Source organism: Stegostoma tigrinum, chromosome 36 (genome assembly GCF_030684315.1).
Source record: "Stegostoma tigrinum isolate sSteTig4 chromosome 36, sSteTig4.hap1, whole genome shotgun sequence".
Taxonomy (NCBI): Eukaryota; Metazoa; Chordata; class Chondrichthyes; order Orectolobiformes; family Stegostomatidae; genus Stegostoma; species Stegostoma tigrinum.
This window is the reverse complement of record NC_081389.1, coordinates 4,935,997-4,963,104: the sequence shown is the minus strand read 5'-3', so window position 1 is coordinate 4,963,104 and position 27,108 is coordinate 4,935,997. Positions and strand designations below refer to the sequence as shown.

The 27,108-nt window shown below is 42.0% G+C and overlaps 1 protein-coding gene across 2 annotated transcripts in view; it reads left to right on the top strand.

Annotated features, from left to right (window-relative positions):
• Positions 1 to 27,108, top strand: part of LOC125446789 (sorting nexin-27-like) — a 115,895-nt gene that overhangs the window by 32,224 nt on the left and 56,563 nt on the right. For both annotated transcript variants that reach the window (XM_048520605.2, XM_048520604.2), the window contains exons 2-3: positions 24,206 to 24,437; positions 26,064 to 26,256. In XM_048520605.2, the coding sequence (XP_048376562.1) occupies positions 24,206 to 24,437; positions 26,064 to 26,256 (425 nt within the window). The remainder of the gene's footprint in view (positions 1 to 24,205; positions 24,438 to 26,063; positions 26,257 to 27,108) is intronic.

Here is a 27,108-nt window from a genome sequence, read left to right as displayed (position 1 = left end):
TTGTGGATTTTGGGAAGGAGATAGAAACGGGCCGTGCGGGGTTGGGGAACAATGAGGTTGGAGGCTGTGGGTGGGAGGTCACCTGAGGTGATGAGGTCATGAATGGTGTTGGAGATGATGGTTTGGTGCTCGGGTGTGGGGTCATGATCGAGGGGGTGGTAGGAGGTGGTGTCGGAGAGTTGGCGTCTGGCCTCGGCGATGTAGAGGTCAGTGTGCCATACTACCACTGCGCCACCCTTGTCTGCGGGTTTGATGGTGAGGTTGGGGTTGGAGTGGAGGGAGCGGAGGGCTGCCCGTTCTGCGGGGGAGAGGTTGGAGTGGGTGAGAGGGGTGGAGAGGTTGAGGCCAACCCCAACCCCGCACGGCCCGTTTCTATCTCCTTCCCAAAATCCACAAACCTGCCTGCCCTGGTCAACCCATCGTCTCAGCCTGCTCCTGCCCCACCGAACTCATCTCCACCTATCTGGACTCCATTTTCTCCCCTTTGGTCCAGGAACTCCCCACCTACGTCCGTGACACCACCCACGCCCTCTACCTCCTCCAGGACTTCCAATTCCCTGGCCCCCAACACCTCATATTCACCATGGACGTCCAGTCCCTATACACCTGCATTCCGTATGCAGATGGCCTCAAGGCCCTCCGCTTCTTCCTGTCCCACAGGCCCGACCAGTCCCCCTCCGCCGACACACTCATCCGCCTAGCTGAACTCGTCCTCACCCTCAACAACTTCTCTTTTGACTCCTCCCACTTCCTACAGACTAAGGGGGTGGCCGTGGGCGCCCGCATGGGCCCCAGCTATGCCTGCCTCTTTGTAGGTTACGTGGAACAGTCCCTCTTCCGCACCTACACAGGCCCCAAACGCCACCTCTTCCTCCGGTACATTGATGACTGTATCGGCACCGCCTCTTGCTCCCCAGAGGAGCTTGAACAGTTCATCCACTTCACCAACACCTTCCACCCCAACCTTCAGTTCACCTGGGCCATCTCCAGCACGTCCCTCACCTTCCTGGACCTCTCAGTCTCCATCTCAGGCAACCAACTTGTAACTGATGTCCATTTCAAGCCCACCGACTCCCACAGCTACCTAGAATACACCTCCTCCCACCCACCCTCCTGCAAAAATTCCAACCCCTATTCCCAATTCTTCCGCCTCCGCCGCATCTGCTCCCACGATAAGACATTCCACTCCCGCACATCCCAGATGTCCAAGTTCTTTAAGGACCGCAACTTTCCCCCCACAGTGATCGAGAACGCCCTTGACCGCGTCTCCCGTATTTCCCGCAACACATCCCTCACACCCCGCCCCCGCCACAACGACCCTAAGAGGATCTCCCTCGTTCTCACACACCACCCTACCAACCTCCGGATACAACGCATCATCCTCCGACAGTGCCGCCATTTACAATCCGACCCCACCACCCAAGACATTTTTCCATCCCCACCCCTGTCTGCATTCCGGAGAGACCACTCTCTCCGTGACTCTCTTGTTCGCTCCACACTGCCCTCCAACCCCACCACACCCGGCACCTTCGCCTGCAACCGCAGGAAATGCTACACTTGCCCCCACACCTCCTCCCTCACCCCTATCCCAGGACCCAAGATGACATTCCACATTAAGCAGAGGTTCACCTGCACATCTGCCAATGTGGTATACTGCATCCGTTGTACCTGGTGCGGCTTCCTCTACATAGGGGAAACCAAACGGAGGCTTGGAGACCGCTTTGCAGAACACCTCCGCTCAGCTCGCAACAAACAACTGCACCTCCCAGTCGCAAACCATTTCCACTCCCCCTCCCATTCTCTAGATGACATGTCCATCATGGGCCTTCTGCACTGCCACAATGATGCCACCCGAAGGTTGCAGGAACAGCAACTCATATTCCGCCTGGGAACCCTGCAGCCTAATGGTATCAATGTGGACTTCACCAGTTTCAAAATCTCCCCTTCCCCTACTGCATCCCTAAACCAGCCCAGTTCGTCCCCTCCCCCCACTGCACCACACAACCAGCCCAGCTCTTCCTCTCCACCCACTGCATCCCAAAGCCAGTCCAACCTGTCTCTGCCTCCCTAACCGGTTCTTCCTCTCACCCATCCCTTCCTCCCACCCCAAGCCGCACCCCCACCTACCTACTAACCTCATCCCACCTCCTTGGCCTGTCCGTCTTCCCTGGACTGACCTATCCCCTCCCTACCTCCCCACCTACACTCTCTCCACCTGTCTTCTTTACTCTCCATCTTCGGTCCGCCTCCCCCTCTCTCCCTATTTATTCCAGTTCCCTCTCCCCATCCCCCTCTCTGATGAAGGGTCTAGGCCCGAAACGTCAGCTTTTGTGCTCCTGAGATGCTGCTTGGCCTGCTGTGTTCATCCAGCCTCACATTTTATTATCAATAAGCAGGATTATTCCTTTGCAAGTGCCATTTGATAGCATGATTGACAACACCTTCCATTGCTTTGCTCTTGATCACAAATAGGCCGGTAATTGGTTGAGTTGGATTTGTTTTGCCTTTTGTACACAGCACATTATTGTACGCAGCACAATATTCCACTTAGTCAGGTAATAGCTAGTATTATTACAACTGTGTTTAAACACTTGGACTATTACTAGAATGTTATCAGGGCACAAAGCTTTTGCAGTGCAGCATCTTTAGCTGTGTTCTGGTATCATGTGTAGTGAATCGATTCGTGAAGACTTGGGATCTATGATGCCGGAGGGGTCTCCATTCACACTTCTAGCTACAGATAGATACAAATGCTTTAGTCTTGTCTTTTGACACTCAGCTGCTAGCTCCCTCATCACCTGAAGATGGGGATGTTTTTGGAACCCAACCTCCAGTTATTTAATCATCTGCTAATGGGAGGAGCAGTTGATGTTGTTCCCTTGGATTTTAGCAAAACCTTTGACAAGGTTCAGCATGATAGACTGATGAGTAAAGTTAGATAGCATGGGATTTAGGGTGAGTTTGCCAATCAGATAAAAATTGGCTTTATGGTAGGAGACAGAAGGTGGTGGCAGAAGGTTGTTTTTTGGTCTAGAGGCCTGTGATTAGTTGCGTTCCACTGGGATCGTAATGGCACTGCGTTTGTTTGTCATTTATATTAAATGAAAATATAGGAGGCATGGTTAGTAAGTTTGCAGATGACCCCAAAATTAGTATAGTAGACAGTGAAGAAGATTATTTAAGATTACAAAGAGATCCTGATTATTTCGGTCAAAGGGCCGAGGAGTGCCGAATGCTATTTAATCTGAACAAATGTGAGGGATTGCATCTTGGTAATATAAACAAAGACAGGACTTGTACAGTTAATGGTAGGGCCTTGGATCGTGCTGTAGAACAGAGACCCCTGGGGATTCAGGTCCATAATTCTTCAAAATTTATGTCACAGGTAGGCAGGATAGTTAAGGCATTTGGCATGCTTGCTTTCATTGCTCAGACCTTAAGTATAGGAGTTGGAAATCATGTTGAGGTTGCACAGGACACTTGGTGAGGCCTCTTCTGGAGTACTGTGTGCAATTCTGGTTGCCTTGTTAGAGGAAGGATATAATTAAATTGGAGAGAGTTCAGAAAATATTTATCAGGATATTGCTGAAAATAGTGTTTGTGATACAAAAATACACCGGAAAGGCTGGATCATTTTTCACTAGAGCAAATGAGGTTGAACAGTGACCTTATAAGAGATTTATAAAATCATGAGCATAGATAAGGTGAATGACAAGGGTGTTTTCCTTGGAATGGGATATTTCAAAACTGAGGATCATATTTTTAAGATGAGACGGGAAAGATTTAAAAGGGGCCTGAGGGGGCAATCTTTTTATGCAGTTTTTTGTGTATGGAATGAACTGCCAGAGGAAGCGGTGGATGCAGGTAGAGTTACATTATTTAATAGACCTTTGGATAAATTCATGAATACGAAAGGTTTGGAGGGATATGGACCAAGTCTAGGCAGGTGGGACTAGTTTAATTTGAGAACATGGTCGGTGTGGACTGGTTGGATCGAAGGGTCTGTTTCAGTGCTGTACACTCTGACTGTCTATGCCATTCATGGTTGGATGTTGTAGGACTGCACTTTATATCTGATCCATTGGTTATGGAATCGCATTGCCTTGTTAATTGCATGCTGCTTCTGCATTTAAATCCTGCTGTAGTTTCACCAGCTTGAGACCTCCCTATTGACTTTGCCTGATGCTGCTCCTGCGTTTCCTACTGTACTCTTGTTCCAAGCCGTAGAAGATGCCTGGTTCAATTTAGTGTAGGATATTGTGGCATGAGGTTATAGACTGTGGTTGAAAACAATTCTCTTGCTGTTGTTGACCCACAGTGCCTAATGTATGCCTAGTCTTGAGTTGCTAGATCTGTAATGAAGTCTGTTCCATTTAGCATGGTTGGAGTGAGTCTCATAGAGGATATGCTTCAAATGAAGACTGATATTGTCTCCACAAGGAGTGCAGTGGTCTGTATTCTGAACAGTTGCACTTGTGACAAGTGGATTGCTAGGGATGAGGTCAAATAAATCCCACCACCTTGTTGCTTCTTTCACCACCTGCTGCAGATCAAATTTTGCAGCCATATCTAATAGAATTTTACCAGCTCAGTCAGTAGTGGTGTTACTGAGCCACTCTTAGTGATGGACACTAAAATGCAATGCATTTGGTACCTTTCATTGCTTCTTCCAAGTGGTGTTCAGTATGGAGGCATTCTGATTCATCAAGGGACAGGACGCTAGGTGGTAATCAGCAAGATATTTCGTTGTCCGTGTTTGATCTTATGCTGTGAGACTTCATGGGATCCAGTGGTCATTGACTGTCAGGGCAACTCCACTCTGCATACCACTGTGCTGGTAAACCAGACATACTCAGCGATTTTTGATATCTGGTATATTCTCTCTGGTATGCAACTGTGAGTATGACCATGTCAGATTGTTGCTTTACTAGTCTGTGGGACACCTCTCCCAGTTTTGGTACAAGTCCATAGATATTGATGAGAGAGGATGCTTAGTTTCAACTGAGCTGTGTTTGGCATTGTTGTTTCCAGCATCTAGATTGACATTTGATCTAATTAAGTGGCTTACATCACCATTTTAGAGGGCAGGAAATGGTTGGCCATGTTATTGGGACCATGAGGGACTGGAGTCCCATAATCTAGACCAAGTAAAACAGATTTTTCCCTAAAGTACACTAGTGAACTAGATGGAGTTTTACAACAATTGACAAGGAATTGTATCAGCTTTGTTATCCCATGTACTCAAATGAGTACAGTGAAAAGTTTACAAATTACCAATTATGGTGTCAGCTTAGGTACAAGGCAACTACGTACACATTCTTCAGTACAGATTTTTAGGGAACAAAAAAATTAGAAAAATAAAGAAATAAAAAGTCCAGTATTACTGACTGTAGGAACAAGTTAGAAAATAGAGAAATAAATGCTCAGAATAACAGTCCTTCTATCCTAGTTCACTCAGCCTCCAGTCTGCGCTGGGCCTTGATTCCAGACTATGCCGAGCTTCACCTTGAGGCTGGGAGACCAACCTGGAATCCCCTCGACGTCCGAAATCCACACTGATGCAATGTGGCTGGGAAACTGCCACACTGTGCCACCAAGAGACCGCCTTGCTGTGTCTGCACTGAGGCCAAGAGTTCAGGACATCTTCTCCAAAAAGAAAGAAAGGGATCCTGATCAAATGGGTCAATGGACTGAAAAATGGCAGATGGGGTTCAGTCTAGATAAATGCAAGGTATTGTATTTTGGTACCATAATTAAGGGTAGGGCTATTGTGATTAATGGTCAGGCTTTGGATGGTGTTGCAGAACAGAGGCACCTGTGGGGGTGCAAGTACATAATTCTTTGAAGTTTGCATTGCATATAGACAGGGTGGTTGAAAAGGTGTTTGGCATGTTTGCCTTCATTACTCAGTCCTTTGAGAATGGGAGTTGGGAAGTCATGTTGAGGCTGTGCAAGATATTGGTGAGGCCTCTTCTTGAATACTGTGTCCAGTTCTGGGAAGGATATTATCAAGCAGGAGAGGGTTCAGAAGAATTTTACCAGGAGACTGTTTGGTATGGAAATTTTGAGGTATAAAGAATGGCTGGATAGGTTGGGACTTTTTCCACTGAAGTGTAGGGGGTTGAGAGGCAACCTGATGGAAGTTTATAAAACAATCAGGTAATTGAGATAATAGTAGTTTCAAGATTGGGGGCACATTTCTAAGGTGAGAAGTGAGATTTGAAAAAAGACATGGGGCAAGTTTTTAATTATACAGAGGGTTATTCATGTGTGGAATGAACTTCCTGAGGAAGTAGTGGATGTGAGTACGATAACTACGAAATAACATTTGGATAGATACGTGAATAGGAAAGGTTTGGAGGGATATGAGCCAGGAGCAGGCAGGTGGGTCTAGTTACTTTGGGACTATGTTTGACATGGACTGATTGGACTGAAGGGTTTGTTTCCATGCTGTATGACTCCATGACTCTAAGACAAAAGAGGAGAGGGGGGAAAATAAGAGAAAGAAATGGACGGAGCATGCTACTGTGCTGCCATCTTGGATCAATGGTCACATGGTCATGATTAGAATTTTAGTTAGAGCTCTTGTGGACCTGTGATAATGGTTCTCCAGGAAGTTAGGTTCAAGTCTCATCTGCTCCAGAGCTGTAGTAAATCTCTGAGTAGGTTGGTTAGAAAATGTCTAAAATTTTGCCATTGTTGAACTGCCCGTGGTTGGCAGTGCGTATAATTCGTTCATTTAAGAAACCTTTACGCTTTTGATAACTGACTTTTTTAAAAATTCAGTTCAGATTCAACCACTTGCCATGGTGGCATTCAAGCCCAAATTTTTAGAACATTAAACAAACACAGAAAATGCTAGACAAACTCAGCGGGTTTGGCAGCATCTATGAGGAGACGGAGAGAGGGACTTAATGTTTCAAGTCCAGTTTGATTCCTCTTCATTCTGAACCTCTCGTCACAGTTTATGGTAGCTTGCTGTGAGCAACCAACTAATTAGCTTCTGACATTATAACAATTAAATACAGTATATTTTAAAAACCTCTAGACCTACAAATCAAAATGAGCCAAGAGTGAAATATACACGTTAAAATGTGACCACTTTGAATACCCTTCTTTCGTTGAGGCTTTTTGGCTGAAACAGGCTGGCACTGGTCATGCAAGCCCTTATCTCCATTAGCCTTGATCTTGCATCCCAGCACGTTTTTCTTTTCTACTACTGAGCTGCCCTTCGCCTTCTGCTTTGTTGATTTATCATTTACTCAGCCCTTTATGTTCCCTTCCTCTGGATCTGCCGACCCAATCCCCTCCCTTCTACAAATTATTTACTTTGTATTTGGAAAAAATCTGAACAGTAAACAAAGTTTTTAGTATCCAAAAATTTGTTTAATAAATTGGTTTGTTATGTTTTGTTGCACGTTCGCAGTTTGAAAGAGAGAGCAAGTAATTTATATCAGACCTTTTTACTCTGGAAGTAGTTTTCAACTTTTGGATTCATTTTCATAAATTCAAAAGGTTTGTGAACTGTGTAATATTTTGACCTTTTTTGGTGAAGGTATTTTTCATCAAGTGAATGCACTAGTACTTGGTATTATGCCATATGAAATTATATATGTTCCCCTGGTTCAGTGCTCTGTCTTCTCTGAATTGGAAAATCTTAGGCTCAAGTCCCTCAGTCTACTGCTTCAGTATAGTACTGAGGTTGTTCTGCACTGTTGGAAATACTGCCTTTTTGATGAGATATTAAAGCATCCAGTATTTTGAAGAAGAGCTTAAAATTTCTGTCTACTGACCCACATTTGATGTAATATCCACACCAGTGTTTACTACTACATTTATATTTTAGAAGTAACAACACTTTAAAAAAATTAAATGCTTGGGGGCAAATGGAGGTCATGAAAAGCACTCTATGAATATAATTTCTTTCTAGATAAACATTTCCACAAGGCCACCCAAAGTATTTGAGCTTTATGGAGTACTTTTGCAGACAGAATAAAATGATGTTGTGATTAGAATATAGTAGATTGTTTGAACAGGATTTGAAGCTTCGACTTCCAATTTATAATACCGTCATTGATCAGAAGAAAGGAAATACCTGGGGAATCTGTAGCAAAATATTTGCTCATACTTCTAGAGTATGATTGCTCTTTGGGGTTGTTTATCTTTTCTGGAATATTTCTAGCAATGCCAAATTTGTTTGCCCATTCATAATTGCCCATGAAAAAGGAGTGAAGGCTCAACCTTCTTGAAATATGGTTCCTGTTAATGCAAAAGTGCTATACATAGAATTAGGGTAGAAAGATAAATTTGTAATTCCTGATTTGCATTTGTAGTCACTAAAATATAATGATGAGATGGAGGAGATTTGTAGTCTTTTGAAAGGAATGTATGAATGAGCAGTGATACTGAGTAATTTAAATGATCCCAAAGTAGAATAGGATTAAGATCTATATGTGCTGTAAGTGGGCAATCCACTTTAGAGTGCATGTAGTGCTGCTCTTTAGATTGGTTTGTTTATAGTCCAGCAAGCGAAGAAGCATTCCTAGCTTTGACAAATATTCGCAAGGGCATTCATTGATGACTAATAGAGCAAAGTGGAGAAAATGACTTGCAGTATAATTAGGTTCAATGTGAAAATACAGAACAGTGTTTGTCTACCAGATTAAGGTGAAGTTCATTGAACTACGAGTAATCTGATTTCGAGTAGCTAGGCAAAAATATTATTAAAGTAAGTTGACAGATGACAGCAAAATTTGAGATGTAGTGGACATTGAAGGGGATTACCTCAGAGCACAACAGGATCTTAATAGTATGGGTCAATGGTCTGAGGAGTGGCAGATGAAGTTTAGTTTAGATAAATGTGAGGTACAGCATTTTTGAAAGGCAAACCAGGGCAGGACTTATGCACTTAATGTTCAGGTCCTGGGGAGTGTTGCTGAACCAAGAAGATCTTGGAATGCAGGTTCATGGTTCCTTGAAAGTGGAATCACAGTGAATTGGTTATTGCAGAAGGCATTTGGTATGCTTGCTTTTTTGGACAGTGCTCATGGGATTTGGCATGTCATGTTGCGGCTGTACAGCCATTGGTTAGACCACTTTAGGAATACTGTGTGAAGTTCTAGACACCCTGCTATGAGAAGGATGTTGTGAAATGTGAAAGGGTTCTGAAAAGATTTACAAGGATATTGCCAGGGTTTGCTGTTTTAATCTGTTGGGAGAGGTTAAATAGGCTGGGGCTATTTTCCTGGAAGCGTCGAAGGCTGAGGGATCACCTTGTAGCGGTTTATAAAATCATGAGGGGCGTAGATAGGGTAAATAGACATGGTCTTTTCCCTGGGATAGGGGAGGTGAGTATATGAATAAGAGGGTTTAGGGCCAAATGCTGGCCAAGGGGACTAGATTTATCTAGAAAATATGGTCTGCATGGACGAGTTGGACCGAAGGGTCAGTTTCTACGCTGTACATCTGACTATGACAGATCAATAGGGTGGAGTCCTAATAAGAGATGTCACTGATGTCAGCTGACCCTCAATTTGAGGATGATGTCTTTTCAAGGTCATGAGTTTCTGCCATTTGTCTTGATGTGATCAAATAGCCCAATTCTCAACCCATACATCTTTGGGTTTATCGGGTAGGATATTCTATGGGGCAGTGGCATCCGGAATAAGGAATTACCTTTCTCTTTTGCTGCTGCCACTTCACCTTAACATTGAGGAAAGTGTGATGCAGATTGATGGACAATTCATCACCATGATAAATGATTGTTAGTACACTCCTCCCTATCATTAATGTCAATGCTGCTGTGCTTCGAAGTATCTTTGTTACATTTTCTTTGGCTGCATTCTACAGAAAGACACTTCTTTTTAGAAAAGAAGACTGAGATGAGAAATGCTTCATGACCTTCAGGCACTGGGTCTAATACATCTTAGTTAATTTTGTACGAATTCTGTCTGAATCCTGTGGAACCGTCTATAAGAAAGACGCTAGCATTTGCTTGCAAGTCCGTTTGAATCTGGAGTATGTGTTAGGCACTGTAAATGGAATTTCTTGAGCTATAATGTGATGATATACATATCAGATCTGTGCAATACAGATGTCTAATGCTGAAATCCGCTCTGTATACTTCCAAACTTTTGTTGACTTGCTTCAGTCTTTGTTGTCAAACACTGCTGCCGAAGGTTGAGCCAACACAGTCAATCCCTTGTCAACAGTAGCCTTCTGTAAGAAGTGGCACCAAAAAACATGAAATGTTCAACACAGTGTCTCCTTCAATGTGAATGCGAGGTGGAATATGTGGCTGACCAAGATTATGTTGGTTTTTTTAAAAAAAAATTCATTCACAGGATGTGGGCATCGCTGGCTAAGCCAGCATTTATTGCCCATCCCCAGAGAGCAGTTAAGAGTTTACCACATTGCTGTGGGTCTAGAATCATGCATAGACCAGACCAGGTAAGGATGATCGCTTACTTCCCTAAAGGACAATAGTGAACCAGATGGGTTTTTCTTGACAATTGGGAATGGATTGTCAGTTGTCATTAGACTCTTAATTCCAGGTTTTTTGCATTGAATTCAAATTCTGCCATCTGCTGTCAGTATTGGAACATGGGTCCCATTACTTAGGTCTTTAGATTTAAGCCTAGTGATAATATCACTAGGCTGTTGACTCCCACTCTCAAACATCATGATCAATATCAGACTTGTTTTAGCAACATTCACAGGCAGGCCAGGTTTCTTAGTTTAGAAGTGAAGATGTTGAGTCAGACTTGCAAATCTAATGCAAAATGGGCACTGACAATGCAGCCATCTCCAGTGGTCAGTTTAGTTTTGACATGGATCCAGAGGTTTCCATCACAATGGTGTTTAATGCTGACAGCCTTGGATAATTGACCTATGAGTTGAATGTTAGGTAGATTGTAAATAGAATGGAGGCTATTATGCAGCCTTGCTTGATCTTGGTCTGGATTTTGAATGTGTCTGTTTCAGATCTCGCACAAGACGGTTGTAGTCATATAATCACCAGAGAAATTGCAAAATTGTGAAAAAAAAAGTTCTTGGTCAATCAAGGACTCTGCAGGTTGTGACCAAGAAATTTCTGATTTAACTTGAGCCAGATGTTTTTGTTGGGTTGATGACTGTGTAGTAAAGATTGTCTGCTAATCATGATGTTTTCCATTGATTTGTCCGGCAGCAAGGACAGTATCTGTAAGGTTTAAAGTCTCACTGTCTTGGGCGGGCTGGGGGTTAGGATTTCCTCATTCACAGGAAGATGATTCAGTTAAATGTCAGGTGGATTTTCTCTGTTCTTCATAGTTGATATTGATAGTTTCCACAGCAAGATTTATCTCACTTCTCGAAGGTAGTTGTCACATTCCTGATATTGAGGAGAGTTGATGGAATGACATCCTTTATCTTCCCAAATCTTCAGGATGAGTGCCTGGACTGTTGATGGGAGCTGATTTTTGTTTCTCTTGCCTGACTGCGCTTTGTTTACCACTACCCTAACCCCAGCCTGACGTTGCTGCTGTTGGTGACCCAATCAAGAGCAAGGAATTCCCAATGTCATCACTTGAGGGATCATTGGAGAACAAGAACCCTTCCACTATTTCAAGATGGTGACCAAATAGGGATCAAGGGAAGAGTAGAGTAGAGTTAGATGTGATGAAGCAAAGAGGAGTTGTATCAAAGCATTAATCTCTTAAATAACTTGGTAAACCTGAAAGAAAGGCAGGTAATAAACCCGTTGTTAACAATGTCATTAAAGAAAATCCTGATGGAGGAAATGTACTGAGATGATGGGTGGGTAGAGAGAGGATTAGAGTAGAAAGAAGGCTAATGGAAAGGGAAATTTTTGTATAGAAATTAAGTTGGGATGTTGCTTGGAGAAGTTCAATTGTAGTTTAACTTCAATTGCTGGAGTTGAATATTGATATAAAAGAGGAAGATGAAGAGCAGTTATTGAAAAATGATAGTAAGAGTGGAATAGTCTTTGGCAATGCAGCAGGCTGTTGGTCGGTCGTTACCGTAAGCATTGGCCTTTTCAGTCATCCTTGATATTTGGCAGCCAATGTAAAGTACATGTTCAGAAAGGAAGGAAAATGTTTGCTGCCAATTAGATTTGTGTGACTAATATCAACTGTAGGCAAACACTTGGAAACCATATTTTCAAATGAATATTCATGAAGTACTCAGGTTAGCTAGGGACGGCCAAAATGGAGTGAGTCCTAAAATAATTTTGACATATGTTTAAATATCATATAAAGTAATTTATCATTAAAGGTGTTTTTTAATTGAGGTTGCTTTGGTGCACCAGTATGAGATAGGATGTTGTTACACTGGAGGTTGTAACAAAGCAGAAGAATTAATTTGCAGCACAGTCAACATTTGGTAATGTGTTGAGGAGACAGATTATAGTTTAAACACAAATACTTAGTGTTTATGGTTCTGCAGAATTATTACGCTTACTTTACCGTTGAGATAAGTGTGAGGCTGATGTGCTCACAATTGCATATGCAGCAGCAGTTTTAAACTTTTTCTGTCTCTTATCTGTCTGAATCCAATTGTTCTTTCTGAACCTACCTTGGCATTGAATTCTGATTCCAAATTGCACTTCCTGGTTCACACTGGACACTGCTTACTTTGTGAAAGGGTAGTAGAAGTGGGATCTATCTCATTTAAGAAGTGTTTAAATGAACACTTGAAATGCTATAACATCAAGCTATGATCCAAGTGCTGGAAAACAGGACTAGAGTAGATAGCTGCTTGATGACCAGCATGGACGTGAAATGCTGCTTTCTGTATGCTAACACTTAATGATTGTATAATTCTTTAACATGTTTAAGGAGATATTGTGGTTTATTCTGTTCCTAAAGGTTGCAACCCTTTGAGGGCTGTGACTTTTGGCTAATAGCTTGCCCTGCAACAATATGGGAAATCTATGGACAAATGTGTATGAAGTCTTGCCTGCCTACAATTGGTTTTTGTAGATAGTTTCTAAAATTGTCAATTTATTTCCAGAGATGGCCAATATATTTTTGGCTTTTTAGTGCCCACTGTATTGAATGTATGGCTGAGTAGACAGAATATGTGGGAACATGCGATAACAAGGTGTAGAGCTGGATGAACACGGCAGGTCAAGCAGTGTCACAGGAGTAGGAAGGCTGATGTTTCGGGCCTATACCCTTTTCTGAAGAAGACTGTAGGCCGGAAACATCAGCCTTCCTGCTCCTGTGATGCTGCTTGGCCTGCTGTGTTCATCCAGCTATACACCTTGTTATCTTGGATTCTCCAGCATCTGCAGTTCCTACTGTCAATATGTGGGAACACATTTTAGATTGTGCAGAGATGTGTGAACTCTGTAATCCATCAGAATTTACATGTTGTAACACTGAGTTAAGCTGTTTAGAACCCTTGCTGATTTTTTTCATCACTTTTATTTTGTTCTTTCATCAATTTTGGTTTGGGGCTTTGAACTGAGGACTGAAAATGACCTTTGGTCTGTGGGCACCAGCTTGTGTTTCAAAAAAATGCCGTAGTTTGTTTGGTGAGGCCAAGAAATTAATTGCAGATTTTTTCTTTTATAAAAGCTTCCATAGACTCTTAGAATAGTTAAGACAGAATAGTTAAACAGAGAGCTGATGTTTAACCATTAACAAGGTCAGTGCCTGGAAATTATACCAGCGAGTTTGAAAGGGACCTTGTGATCAAGCAGATGGTAGATGTGTTAGATTCGTTTTTCAGAAACCCTCATGAACTCGATATGAGAGCAACACACTGACCTGGTTACAAAAACATAATCCTTTATTAAGCAAGCTGCGGACGATGGCTGTACGTAGCCCAGCACAGAGTGCTGAGTATCGTGAGCGATTCTTCCCAAACGGGACAGTTCCTGCTTTTATACCCTTGGAATTGGCAGATACATAAAACAATTACTATATCTGAGAACAGGATACAGCTTTGATCATCATGAAGTGTACGATAACGACAGGATGCAATTTTATGTGGTGACAGCTGTCTGGCTTGATCAAGGGTCACTGACCTGGCCATTTCAGCAGTGTGGGGGTAGAGCCATAAAGATTACAGAGCTTAATGCTTTTTGTGTTTTACAGATGTTTTACACCCCTACATATATCACACCCAATCCTATTTGGCAGAAGTTGAGACAGTGTTCACATACCCCTGTACGAGGAGAGAAGGAGGATGTTAACCCATTTACAACTCATGTTGAATAGTAACTAGGACCTCTTTGGGAGAAGGTCAGTGTGACAAGGAGAGGCCAGAGTTAAAACTGGGTCTTGAACTGTGTTTTCTGTGAAGAGAAGTTTGGTTGTTGATGCTGCTTAATGAAGATTTGAAAGCTGTCTGTCTAATTTCCCATTATCAGTTAATGGAAGTTCAGAGAATAGAAGCTAAATTACATGTGTTAAAATAAAAACAAAGAACTGTGGATGCTAAGGAAATGACACAAAAACAAATTGTTTGAGAGATTCAGCAGGTCTAGGAAGCATGTGTGGAGAGAAAGCAGAGTCCAGTTTCTGGTTGAGTGGCTCCTCTTCAGTTCTGAAGAAAGATCACTCGATCAGAAACGTTGTCTCTGCTTTCTCCCTACAGATAATGCCACACCTCCTGTGTTTCTCCAGCAATTTTTTTTTATTTAAGTATCACTGACTCTTGAGTGAACCGGGAAGGTGGCGCTGATTGAGTTGCTGAAGATGTCAGTCAGCTGTGCCTAAGGAACAACACAACGTGAAAACTGCATGAGTAATTTGGCCATTGTCTCTTATGTATCCGTTAACTTTGTCATTTTTGTGAATGGGGTTGAAAACCAAGTTTAAATCATAGACATCAATTAGATTACTTTGTTTAATTTTGCTCGTTGTTGATAAATTTCTAAGTTATTTGTTTAAGCCGCAAAATGGTGTTCAGAGTTGATCATATAGTGTTTGGGATAGTTTGTTCTCAAAAGCGTGGTTAGAAACCATTGGGGTCAATTTTGAAGGTCTATGAAGGTTTTAATTTAACTGTACTGCAAATGCAGAATCAGGCTAATTTAGTTTGGCTACTTGCCTCTGTGTCATAATAATTACATTTGATACAACTGTTTGGTGATGATTCTGACCTGGCCTCTTAAGGCCACAGAGGTGAAGGAAGCTCATGCTTAATAATTAGGTGACTTAGTTTAATTGTCTGGTTAGGAAACTTTTAGCAAACTGAATCTGGAGCTTGGGATTCTTGAGGAAATTGATGAATCAGAATTGTCTGTCAGAGAGATGTCAGCAAAGAAGCAGTCATAATTTCACTTCTGTTTTCTGTTTACAAATTTTCTGATCCTTGTGCATTCAAAAATACCGTTTTTAATCATTTTATGTTTCATCTTATTAGTCAAAGGAGAACTTACCAGATACTGAAAGAATCCATGTCTAAATGCAGCTAGGTCTGGACAACATCCAGGATTGGGCTGACAAGTGGCAAATAATTTCCACTCCACACAAATTAACCAACGTGACATATGCGGATTATCTGGCTAGTATGATATTGTTTGTGGGAAGTTACTTTGCAAGAGTGATTAGAGCTGGCAAAAGAGCATCAAATAGTATCTTGGAGTAGGTCATGAACTCTCATCCTCTGACTCCAGCAAGTGACATGTTCTTTCTAAGCTACGTGTTGATATAGGAAAACAAAACATTGAGAGACTGTAGGCTCACATCAGGATTTTTCACCATTGTTCTTTCTGCTCTGCTATGACATGATACTTCTAATCTGGGGAGGAACCTTCAGATAGTGCCAGCTTGCACCAATGGTAACTGAGTGCCATCACTTTTTGACCATTAATTTACCCACTGTTCAGACAATATGCTTGAGGCTCCCAGCAGAAGTCCTAATTTTCATGAGGGAGGAACGTTTTGCTGTTGAATTAGTTCACATGTGGAATTTGTTAAACGCTTAGTTGGAATGTTTAGTGCTTAACAATTTCTCCCTTGTATTCTTGATGAGTTAGTTCCCTTCCTTTTGGGCAGGATCCTCAAGTGTGCATGAGTGCATACTACTTGAATGCGGGTGAAAAAGAACAAGATATGTGCTTTGACTGACAAATGTGCTTTAATATTACGCACGCATTTAGAAGGCAGTGGATTTAAAACCTATTTCAGAGACTTCAGCACTAAAAGCCAGGCTGAGCCTCCACTATTAAAGGTGTCATCTTTTAGATGAGATGTTAAACTGAGGCCACGTTTGTCCCCTTGAGTGAACATAAAAGATCTTTTGGCAGTATCTTGAATTATTTTGTTTGCTGCCTAGGCAACTATTGTATCTCCCTCTCTCTAACCCAGCTAACCACCATTACCTCATCCATGCATGAAGAGTATCCCCAGTTACAATACTAGTGTTACCATAGTTTCATAGGTGCACAAGCTGGGCATCTTCCAATATGCACACTTTCTGTGGAGAGAGAAGGGAGCAGTTCTCTGATTAATTTCCAAGTGTCAGATACTTAACCCAATGAGAATTATCCATTCTTTTCCCTATTCTGTAGTGTTCATGTTTTTTTGCTTTTGTGTTGATTAACTTCAGTGGCCTCATTCATTTTTAAGCCCTGAGCTATAATCTTGAACTATTGGTACAAATCCAGCTTGATTTAGAAGTAGGAACAGAATGGGAGGCATATCTTTACAAACCCTTCCGACAGTCAGAATTCAAGTAAATATAAAATTTGCTGATTTGTCTTCAAGGTCCAGGTTGATGGTGTTTCAGGGATTGGCTGCAAATGATCAACTCTTCGGCGACATTTACTTTAAAATGTTTTCTTGACTTACAATTCCCATGTCAATGTTTTTGGAAAATTCCAGAATTTTTGGATGTGTTCCAAATTGATCTCCTCAAGGAAAATTTATAGCGACAAATCTTTCCTGGTGGGATCCATTCCTACCAAGACCAAACCAGCTATAGTATCTCCAAAACACTTATTCCTGTGGCCGTGGAATGTGAGGTTGCTTTTTTTTGTATTGAGGAGGCTGGAAGCAGCATACACATCAATTGCCTGAAAGAGAGTAAGCACAGCCTTTCCCAGTGACTTATCCCCAAGGAGTTAAACTTTTCAGTTAATTCTCTGGTTGTAACCCGGCAAGGTGAGCTTTTTGTTGCTGTTTTGATGGACTGGCTTCATGAACTGTTGCAGTTTGTGCAGCATTGGTTTTCTCACAATATGTCAGGTCAGGATTTCCCAGAGCTTGATCTAGCGACAGTGTATGAGCAGTAATTTATATCCAACTCCAGGTTGCTGTGTTAGTTGGAGGTGATGGTGTCCTGTGTTCCAACTCTTTTCCTCCCAAGTTGAGGAGCTCGCCGGTTTTGGAACTGCTGCCAAAGAACCCTTGACAACATCCTGTAGTACATCGTTCATGTCAGGCTTTCCAAGTGGGCTCAGAAATCCCCTTCCCCCACCTTTTGTACACTGTGTTCTCCATGTCTTCTGCTCTGAGAGTTTATCCCAATTGTAAAACCACCAAATGGGATATAGTAGAGAGATTTAAAAGGTTTGGGAAATCCTATTGAAGCACTGCATGTAGTTCAGTGATGGTGAAGGGAGTAGGTGGGTGGTCAGATGCTGCTTGCTAATTAAATGCTTAGTCTTGGTGCAAAAATTTCATTTCCCTGAATTCATGTTTTCACAACTCAGTGTACTGTGTGTTCTGTTGTTTAATCCCCACTAAATACAACACATCCTTTTATATGCAATCCTGATCTGCGTGAGGTTTTTGTTAACGTTGGTTCAGTAATGCTCTGCTGAGTTTCCGTTTTAGGGTTGAAAGTTGGCGATGGCTCCTAAAGAGCTGTAAATTGGGCATCTGTTCTCTGCAGTATAAAGAACTCCTGACCCAAGCAGAATGTCTCTTGGCAAACAAGTACAGTGTTTTCTAGGACTGCTTGTCCATTGACTGCCTGTCTCATAGAGAACCTGTGTGGCCTTTTTTACCTTTCCTCAGTTGTGATTGCTTAAGAAGAAAACTGTTTCCAGTTTGGAGAATAAACAAAAATAGAGAGGATGCTTGTACTTCAGATCTGAGTTTGAATGCGGTGCAGATTAAATCTCTATTTCTGATTGCCTTCCCTTGCTGTTACAGTGACTTAACGGTAATATCATTGGACTCGGAAGCCCCTGCTAATGCTTTTTTGACTTGAAATTCTATTAGAGATGTTAAGTACAAAGTTAGTCTTAGTAATAGTGATCAGGAGCTATCGTCAATTATGATAAAAGCCCAAATACCCTTTTTGAAGGAAATCTGACATTCTTACCTGGCCAGGTCTAATCTGAGTCCCGACGCATATCATAGACTCTTAATTGACATCTGAAGTGGCCTACCAAGTCACTTATTTTGAAGGCAGTTGGGATAGGTAACAAATTAGTCTTGCCAGTGGCACCCACGACCGATGAAAGAATAAAGAAAAGAAATCTGGGAATCTTTTCCACCCGCTCCTCTGAGACCAGCAGCTGCTTCCTGAGATGTATCTGTAATTTAGAGAGCAGTTGGATGACCTCCAGTTCTTCTAAAGACTGCTGTGTGATTAAAATAAGGTGCCGGTGTGAGGGAACCTGTGAGAGTAGATATGTGTAATGTGGACCTGGACCAAAAGTTCAACTCTGGTTCCCAAGTGCATTGACCCAATTAATAGGACATGCAATGTACTTCTAGAATTTCAAATTTTTGTTGAAGGAATGCTGTGCATCACTGGTAGCTCAGTTTTCTCTGCAGTGTGTACGACCGGCATTCCAAGAGGCTATTTTAATTTTAAACCTCGAGCAGACAATTTTTGGGACAGATTTCTTGTGAGGTGGGACTCTCTTTATCTTCTGTAAACTCTTGTAGTTTAAATTTGAGTACAGAGATAGTAGGAACTGCAGATGCTGGAGAATCTGAGATAACAAGGTGTAGACCTGCATAAACACAGGCCAAACAACATCAAAGGAGCAGGAAAGCTGATGTTTCGGACCTAAACCCCGCTTCAGAAATGGGGGAGGGGAAGGGATTTCTGAAATAAATAGGGAGAGAGGAGGAGGCAGAAAGAAGATGGATAGAGGAGATGATAGGTGGAGAGGAGACACTGATCAAAGAGGTGAGGGTGGAGCCAGTAAAGGTGGGTGTGGTGGGGAGTTTGATGGGGGGGGGTGGAGGAATGAGGTTAGTAGGTAGGAAATGGGGTTGGGGCTTGAGGTGGGAGGAAGGACAAGTTACGGACAACTTGCCTGGTTTTTAGCAGCGGTAGGGGGAGGGGAGATTTTGAAGCTCAGATTTCTTCAATGAAGCTGCCAATGCTGAGGAAGTCAACTCGCTAAAGGAAAGAAGTATTTTTGGTTTAATTTTTGACTTGATGTAGCTACCCCCATCACCACCACCAAGTTGATTCTAAAAGAAGGGAGTCGTAGAGTCACGCAGCATGGAAACAACCGACCATGCTGATCATAATCCCAAACTAAGATCATCCCATCTGCCTGCACTTGGTACATATCCCTCCAAACATTTCTTATTCATGTACTTACCTAAATGTTCTTTCAACGTTGTAGCTGTAGTTGCGGCCATCATTTCCTCTGGAAGTTCATTCCACACACAGACCACACTTGTTAAAAAAGATTACCCCTTGTTTCTTTTAAAATCTTTTTCCTTTTACTTTAAATGTGTCCCCTACTCTTGAAATGCCCCACACTAGGGAAAAGACACTTGTCGTTCACATTATCTATACCCTTCATGGTTTTAGAAACTTCAATAAAGTCAGCCCTCAATCTCCTATGCTCCAGTAAAAGAAGCTTAAGCCTATCCAGCCCAGAACCGAAACCCTCATTCCCAGCAACTTCCTGATAAATCTCTTCTGAACCCTTTCCATCTTCACCATATCCCTTCTATAACAGGCAACCAGAACCTGGACACAGTACTCCAGAGAGGTTAGATTTCAGACCCCAAAGCTTGAACCTTCAGCTTGAGAAGCATTTATAATCAAAAGTGGAGACATCGTTGGAGTTGTCTACCTCTTTTTTGTATAATCTTAGTCTAGAACCGTCGATACTGAGGCTGCTGGTCATCAATCAATCAATTGGAGAAATTTCTTGATTCAGTGGTTAGAATTTACACCCCTGCCCACCCTGAGTGCTTGCTGCAATTAATGTATGATACCTTGAAGGGTAAAATAAACCATGCCACCAAAACATTTTGCTGGTGTGATGCCATTTTTGTACCTCAGATTTTGTATGATCCTTGGTTAAAATTTTGGGATTTCCAAGGGCAAGGAAGGAGAGAAACCTTCAAGTTGTTGAATGGAGCAGAATGGATGGCTTCAGTTGTAGCAGCTGGAATGAAAGAAGCTGTGTCCCCCCAACTTCCATCCTTCTTGGCCGCCCCCACCCCATCTGTAGTAGATGAAAAGATGGGCCAGGTGAACACCTACTATATCACACAGGTGCTCTCTCAGCAGGAATTTGGCTTCATTGAGCAATTCATTAGGTCACTCCCTCCTGTGGCAAAGAGCTGCACAAAAACAGCCCATTCAGGTCAGGAATCAGTCCAAGGTCCACAGCAGCCATTGCTGTTTTGCACCTTGTAACCGCAAAGTCTTGTCTCATGACCCAATTAGAAGTTGCAACCCATAGTTTGTAAAGCCTTACTTCAGAGCGAATGTATTAATGGACCTGAAAGAAAGTCAGATGAAAGGAGGTTTGGATGGAACTTAATATCATTTAAGGATTAGGCCATGTGACCTGTTCCAGTACTGTAATAATCTGAGTTTTAAGAAAAAGTCATTCAGTATTTTTTAACCAATTGTTGTGAAATGCTGGGAATCTATAATCCTGTGCTTGTAAATTAATGCCCTGGAAATTACGATTTGACAATCTTCATTGTGTGTATGTCTGGCCTGGATCCTAATCCCATAAACCGCTTCAAATTACTTCAATTATCTGGTGTAGTGTTAGCTGTTAATGGCTGCCAGCAGTTTAGGCCATAACAAGAAGTTGTGCAAGAGTTTCACCACAACGTACTGCAGCCACAGAGCTCAAAGGAACTGGGAATAGCCTTGGTTCGCAGCCTCATAATGCCCACGTGCTTTTTGATCCACTTGAGTCTTAACCTGACCACAGTGAGTTAGTTCCCTGAGTCATGCAGCCTGTCACTTTGGCATTCCAACTGTGTCTCAAATGAAAGACTAAAACTGGAATCATGAGTTTATACATGTGGCTTCAGCTTTTAAGCATTTTCCTCTTGAGGTAGGGTAAGAGACAAAGGAAGAATCTGATAGCAAAGTTCACCTTCATTTGCCCTTCCTGTTAATTGTTAACTGGGCAGCAGTCACAATGGATATGCTTGTTTCTTGCTGAGGGTGTACTGTGCCTGATTGGCAGCATTGGTGAATGATTTAAAAACAAAGAACTGAAGTAGATTGGTGCCATAAGATTTATTTTAAAAGTGAGCTTGACTGTAATAATTAAGCTAAGTGGAGACCACTGATTTCTGTTTCAAGTTTAAACAAACAGTTCTGCTTAAACAAAAAACCAAAAGAGCTGTGGATGTTGTAAATCAAAAACAAATTACTGAAAAATCTCAGCCGGACTGGCAGCATCTGTGGAGAGACATGTCTCTAATTTCTCTCCACAGATGTTGCTAGGCTTGCTGAGTTTTCTCAGTAATTGTGGCTTTTGAAACTGTTCTGCTTTTTTGCAGATCCAGTAACTACTGGGGGGTTTGAGGAGAAAAGCATAATCCAGATCTTTGCAATTTTGGATTTAAAAATATTGAAAGTTTGCAGTCCACTGAAAAGTGAATGTCACAATCCGACTGTGTCCCATGGTAACTAGTCTGCTCAAGTGTTTAGAACATAGAACATAGAACAGTACAGCACAGAACAGGCCCCAGAACAGGCCCTTCAGCCCACGATGTTGTGCTGACCATTGATCCTCATGTATGCACCCTCAAATTTCTGTGACCCTATGCATGTCCAGCAGTCTCTTAAATGACCCCAATGACCTTGCTTCCACAACTGCTGCTGGCAACGCATTCCATGCTGTCACAACTCTGTGTAAAGAACCCACCTCTGACATCCCCTCTATACTTTACTCCAACCAGCTCAAAACTATGACCCCTCGTGTTAGCCATTTCTGCCCTGGGAAATAGTCTCTGGCTATCAACTCTATCTATGCCTCTCATTATCTTGTATACCTCAATTAGGTCCCCTCTCCTCCTCCTTTTCTCCAATGAAAGAAGTCCGAGCTCAGTCAACCTCTCTTCATAAGCCCTCCAGTCCAGGCAGCATCCTGGTAAACCACCTCTGAACCCTCTCCAAAGCATCCACATCTTTCCTATAATAGGGTTTAGTATTCAAAATACCTGATAGTGAGGTGATTTGCAAGTATTTTCTTGAAAATTTAAGTATTTCTACAATCTGGATGCTAAAGCTGCTAATTTTATAGCAGGAGTTTGCCCATCCTAGGATACTGGGTCTGCAAATTCTCAAACCTCCATTTAAACCATTCCTATTGCAGGACATGTACTTAATGTAACCACTCATCTAGATTTTTTTTTCCCCAGAGGTTTGACATATCTGTAAAATCTGTAAATGGCAACTTGACGTGATCTATTGAGTAGTTTTGTAATTTTTGGTGAATACCCATAATATTTAGCTGGCACACAAGTGTTTGCTGACTGGTCTGGGTTTGGTTGCTGTGTTTGATCGTGCAGACTGGAATTGCTCTTTATCTTGTGTTACATGCTGACTTTACATGTCTGTGGCCCCTATAATTATTTACTTATCTAATCATCAGAAAGTGGCCATTTGGACACTAGGTTAATTGAGGAAAGTGTCATTAAGCTGATAGGGCCAACCACAATCTTTCTATACTAAATAAAAATCCAACTGCATTTGTAACAGGGGGCGATGATGGCCCAATAGTATCATCCCTAGACTGTTAAGCCAGAAACCCAGTCATGTAGACCCAGGTTCAAATCCCACAATGACAGCTGGTATAATTTGAGTTCTATCATTAAGGGTCTAATGCTGATCATTAAACCGTTGTCAATTGTCGGAAAAAAAAATATCTGGTTCACTGTCCTTACCCAGTCTAGTCTTTTTTAATTGGCTTGTGGAAATGCCTGTCACTAGGTGCCCTTGAGGTGGTGGTAAGTTGTCTTTGTGAACCACTGCAGTTTATATACTTTTGGTAGACCATATTGCCCTTAGGGAATCCTAAGATTTTGACTGAACAGTGGTATGTTTCCAAGTCAGGATGATTAGCTTGGAAGTGAACTTGTAGATGGTGTTCCCAAGTATCTGCTGTGTTCTAGATGGAAGTGGTCAGCAGGGTTGGAAGGTGCAGTTTCAGGATCCTTGGTGAGTTTCTACAGTGTGTCTTGATGGTATAGACGGCTGCTACTGGTGGCGGAGGGAGTGGATGTTCGTGGATGTGAGGTGAAGTGGGCTGCTTTGCCCAGGATGATGTCAGGCTCCTTGAGTGTTGTTAGAATTGCACCTGTCCAGGCAAGTGGGGAGTATTCCTCCACACTCCTGAGCTGTGCCTTGATGGCAGACAGGCTTTGGAGAGTCAGGAGATGAGTTGTTTCCTGTAGTATTTCTACCTTCTGACCTGCTATATTTATCTGGTGAGTCCAGTTGAGTTTCTGACTGTTGGTAACTCGTAGCATGTTGATAGTTGGGGAATCCTGTGAATGAATAATAAAAGAAAATGATGCTTCCTGAAGCAGTAACTGACTGGATTCCAAGCATCTGAGGTGTCCTATGCTTGTGCAAGTTGATGGATCAAACTTGTACGTATTTCAAATTTAATAAAAGGAAAAGGGAAGATCTCTATTTATATAAAATATTACACATTGTCTCAAAGCTTTTTAATTACTTTTGAATAGTCACTCTAATAGGTCAGTGTAACCGTGAGATCAGCATAGAATCCATGAGCGACAAATTATTCAGTTTTTAAATGCCGGTTTAGGAAAGTACTGTGAATTCTCCAGCTGTTTGAATGCAAAGAGGATATCTAGCAAATATTGAAGTGGACCTAGGTTTAATCCCTACCTGACTATACTCCTCCAAATTACACTTCAATGTATAGAAATTTTGACTGCCTGAACCTAGACCGCTTAGTTGTCAGTAAACCCACAATGTATCACAGTATGTCCAATCTGTTATAAATTTCTCATTATGCTATTCATTTCTTCTGTAGAAATGGCGTTAATGTTGAGGGAGCAACACACAAACAAGTTGTAGACCTGATTCGGGCGGGAGATCGGGAGCTGATTCTGACGGTGCTGTCTGTTCCACAACAAGAAGCTGATCGGCTTGACCCTGGTGATGATTCATCTGGGAACATCTACTATGACTACAGTGAGAAGCGGGCAGTGCCAATCTCTATCCCTGGCTACAAACACGTTGAACGGAATGGGGAGAAGTTTGTGGTGAATAATTAGTTATTTCTTGTGGTTTGCCATGACTTTTTTAAAAAAACCCAACAATATTTGTACAAATTTTGTCTTGCTCCATTGTATGTTAAGCACAGTACATGAACTTGTCACTGTTAGCAAATGTGACTTGATTGGTTCAAAAATCCGATGATTTATCTTAAGTTTTGGCTCAACCTTTCTTTTTGTTATTGGTTTTAGGCCATTCTGACAAGGCTATATTTATAACCCTCCCTTTTTGCCTAAAGGGCACCCAAGAGATGTGGACTGGAATAAAGTGTGCACCTGACCGTTGGAAGTTGGTTAGCAAGTCATAACGAAGGGCAACTTGCAGTTGCTTAACTAGTTTTACAGCCTGAGGATAGTCCAAACATGTGTTGCTGCCAGTAAAGTGCTTTGTGACGTATAGTCATTGTTGCAAGCAAATTGGCCACACAGCATGTTTAGTGTGTAGCATGTTCCCACTGTTGTATGACATCCCAGCAACTTTTACAGCCATTTGATTCTGGTCTTGTGGTTTATTTTGTTCAGTTTGTAACTCACTATAGTGAATTTGAGGCCCCAGCACCAATTGTTAACCTGGGACTTTGCAAATATTCTAAACCAATTTCTGAGAGTCTTTTTTTTCAGTGCTCAGCTATCTGGTGGCTGTTGAACACTTTGCCAATACACCTGTAATTTTGTTATGCTCTCATTGATCCCTTCAGTAATATATATATAAGATCACTTCTCCAAAGTGCAAAGAAAACTGGCAGCAGAAAGATGAGGGTTTTTAGGAGCCTTTCAAAAGTCTGGGATTTTAGTGGGGAACTGATAATTTCACTGACTCTGGAAGCATGCAAAAGTTAGAACACTTTATGCCTTCAAGGAATATAAGGGTCATTAGTTAAGCCAGCATTTATTGCTCAGCTCTAACTGACTTTGATTAGGCAGTGAGCTGCTGCTTTGAATTGGTGCCATCCACGTGGTGTAAGTATGCGAACAGTGCCAGTACTTTGACGCAGTGACACTGAAGGAAAGGTGATATATTTCCAAGTCAGAATGGTGAGTGGATTGGAGGGGAATGTTTGGTGTTGGTGTTCCCATATTTGTACTACCTTGTCCTTGTTGGTTGTGGTTGGGTTAGGATTAATGTTTTGGAATGTGCTAGGTTAACTGAATTTCCTTCTATTTAAGAAAGGAACCAGAATGGTTAGTGCATTGTAGGAGGCTATTTGACCCATCATGTCTACTTCCCTGTGGAAAGCCTCAATTATGTCAGTCCCTTAAAAGGTGATTGCAGAATGTTCCAAGCTTGTAGGAAAATAGCTAATTAACACATTTTTGTAGGACTCTACAACGATGCATGGGACTAGATAATCGGTTTACTTTAATGCTCAAGGAATAAACTGGTCGAGAGGTTCTCTCCTGCGATTCAAACTGTAACAAGAACAAATGTGACCTTGGTTTAATGTCATATTCTTGTGACTGTTCGTCCAACTGATTTTCACGGGAGTGTCAGCGTGGATTCTGTGCTTGAGTGCAGTACTGCCCTCTGAGTCATATTTAAATTAATCTATATGAAAATATGAAATAGTATTGAAAATTTTTGTCTTTTTGATCTGTCACCTGATTTTGTTTTAGGTGTTCAATATTTACATGGCTGGACGCCAGCTCTGCTCACGGCGCTTCCGAGAGTTCACAATCCTTCACCAGAATCTGAAGAGGGAATTTTCTGACTTCCATTTCCCAAAACTCCCACGGAAGTGGCCATTTTCACTCTCGGAACAGCAGTTGGATGCCAGGCGGAGAGGCCTGGAAGAGTACCTTGAGAAAGGTGAGCAAGGGACTCTCATTTACAGCTACTGTTGACATTTACGTGACACCTCTATCATAGTAAAGCGTGTAATGTACTTCAGCGATGAGGAAGAGCGCGCAGCAAAAGTTCTGTTTATGCCTTGGTGAAAGTGTGTGAATACATGGCTGAGACCAAAGAATGCTGTAAATTTGGTTGTGTGGGCACATTAGCTCATTGGAATACTGGTGAAGAAAAAATGGCATTCTGTTTAAAGCATATTTTGTTAAAACGAAGCCACACAAGATGAAAATCTTCATTCCTCATGTGAGTGACTTTCTATGTTTCTATTTAGTTGAGTGCTTCTTGCTGCTGAATACCTGATTCTGGAGTAAACCTCTAGTATTGTATTTGTGTTAATGGATGGTATAGCGTAGCCTCAATGATTAGTGACTCTTCTCTTGACTCAGGTCTTTGTGGGTCAACCTCATTCTGAGACTTGACCACAGAATTTAGTCTAACACTGCATTGCAGTATTGAAGAAAATGCTGTGCTGTCTCCTGGCCAAAGGCTATCCCTTAAACCCCAGAATACAGATCCTGTAATCATTCACACTGTTATTTGTGGGAACTTGTATGCAAATTAGCTGCAGTGCTTTTAGTGTACTTCAGAAAGTCCTTTGCTCTAAATACTTTGGAATGCCATAGTGTTTTGAAAGATCCAATGTAAATGCTGTCTTTATTTACACAAAATTTACAGTGAGACAAGTGATTGCTCTTGGTCTGACCAGAATGTTTTCATAGTTTTGATTATGTGACTGTTTAATTAGGAAAGCTGATTTTAGTCATTGTAGGCTAATGACAGGCATTATACAAGCAGCAGGACATTGACTGC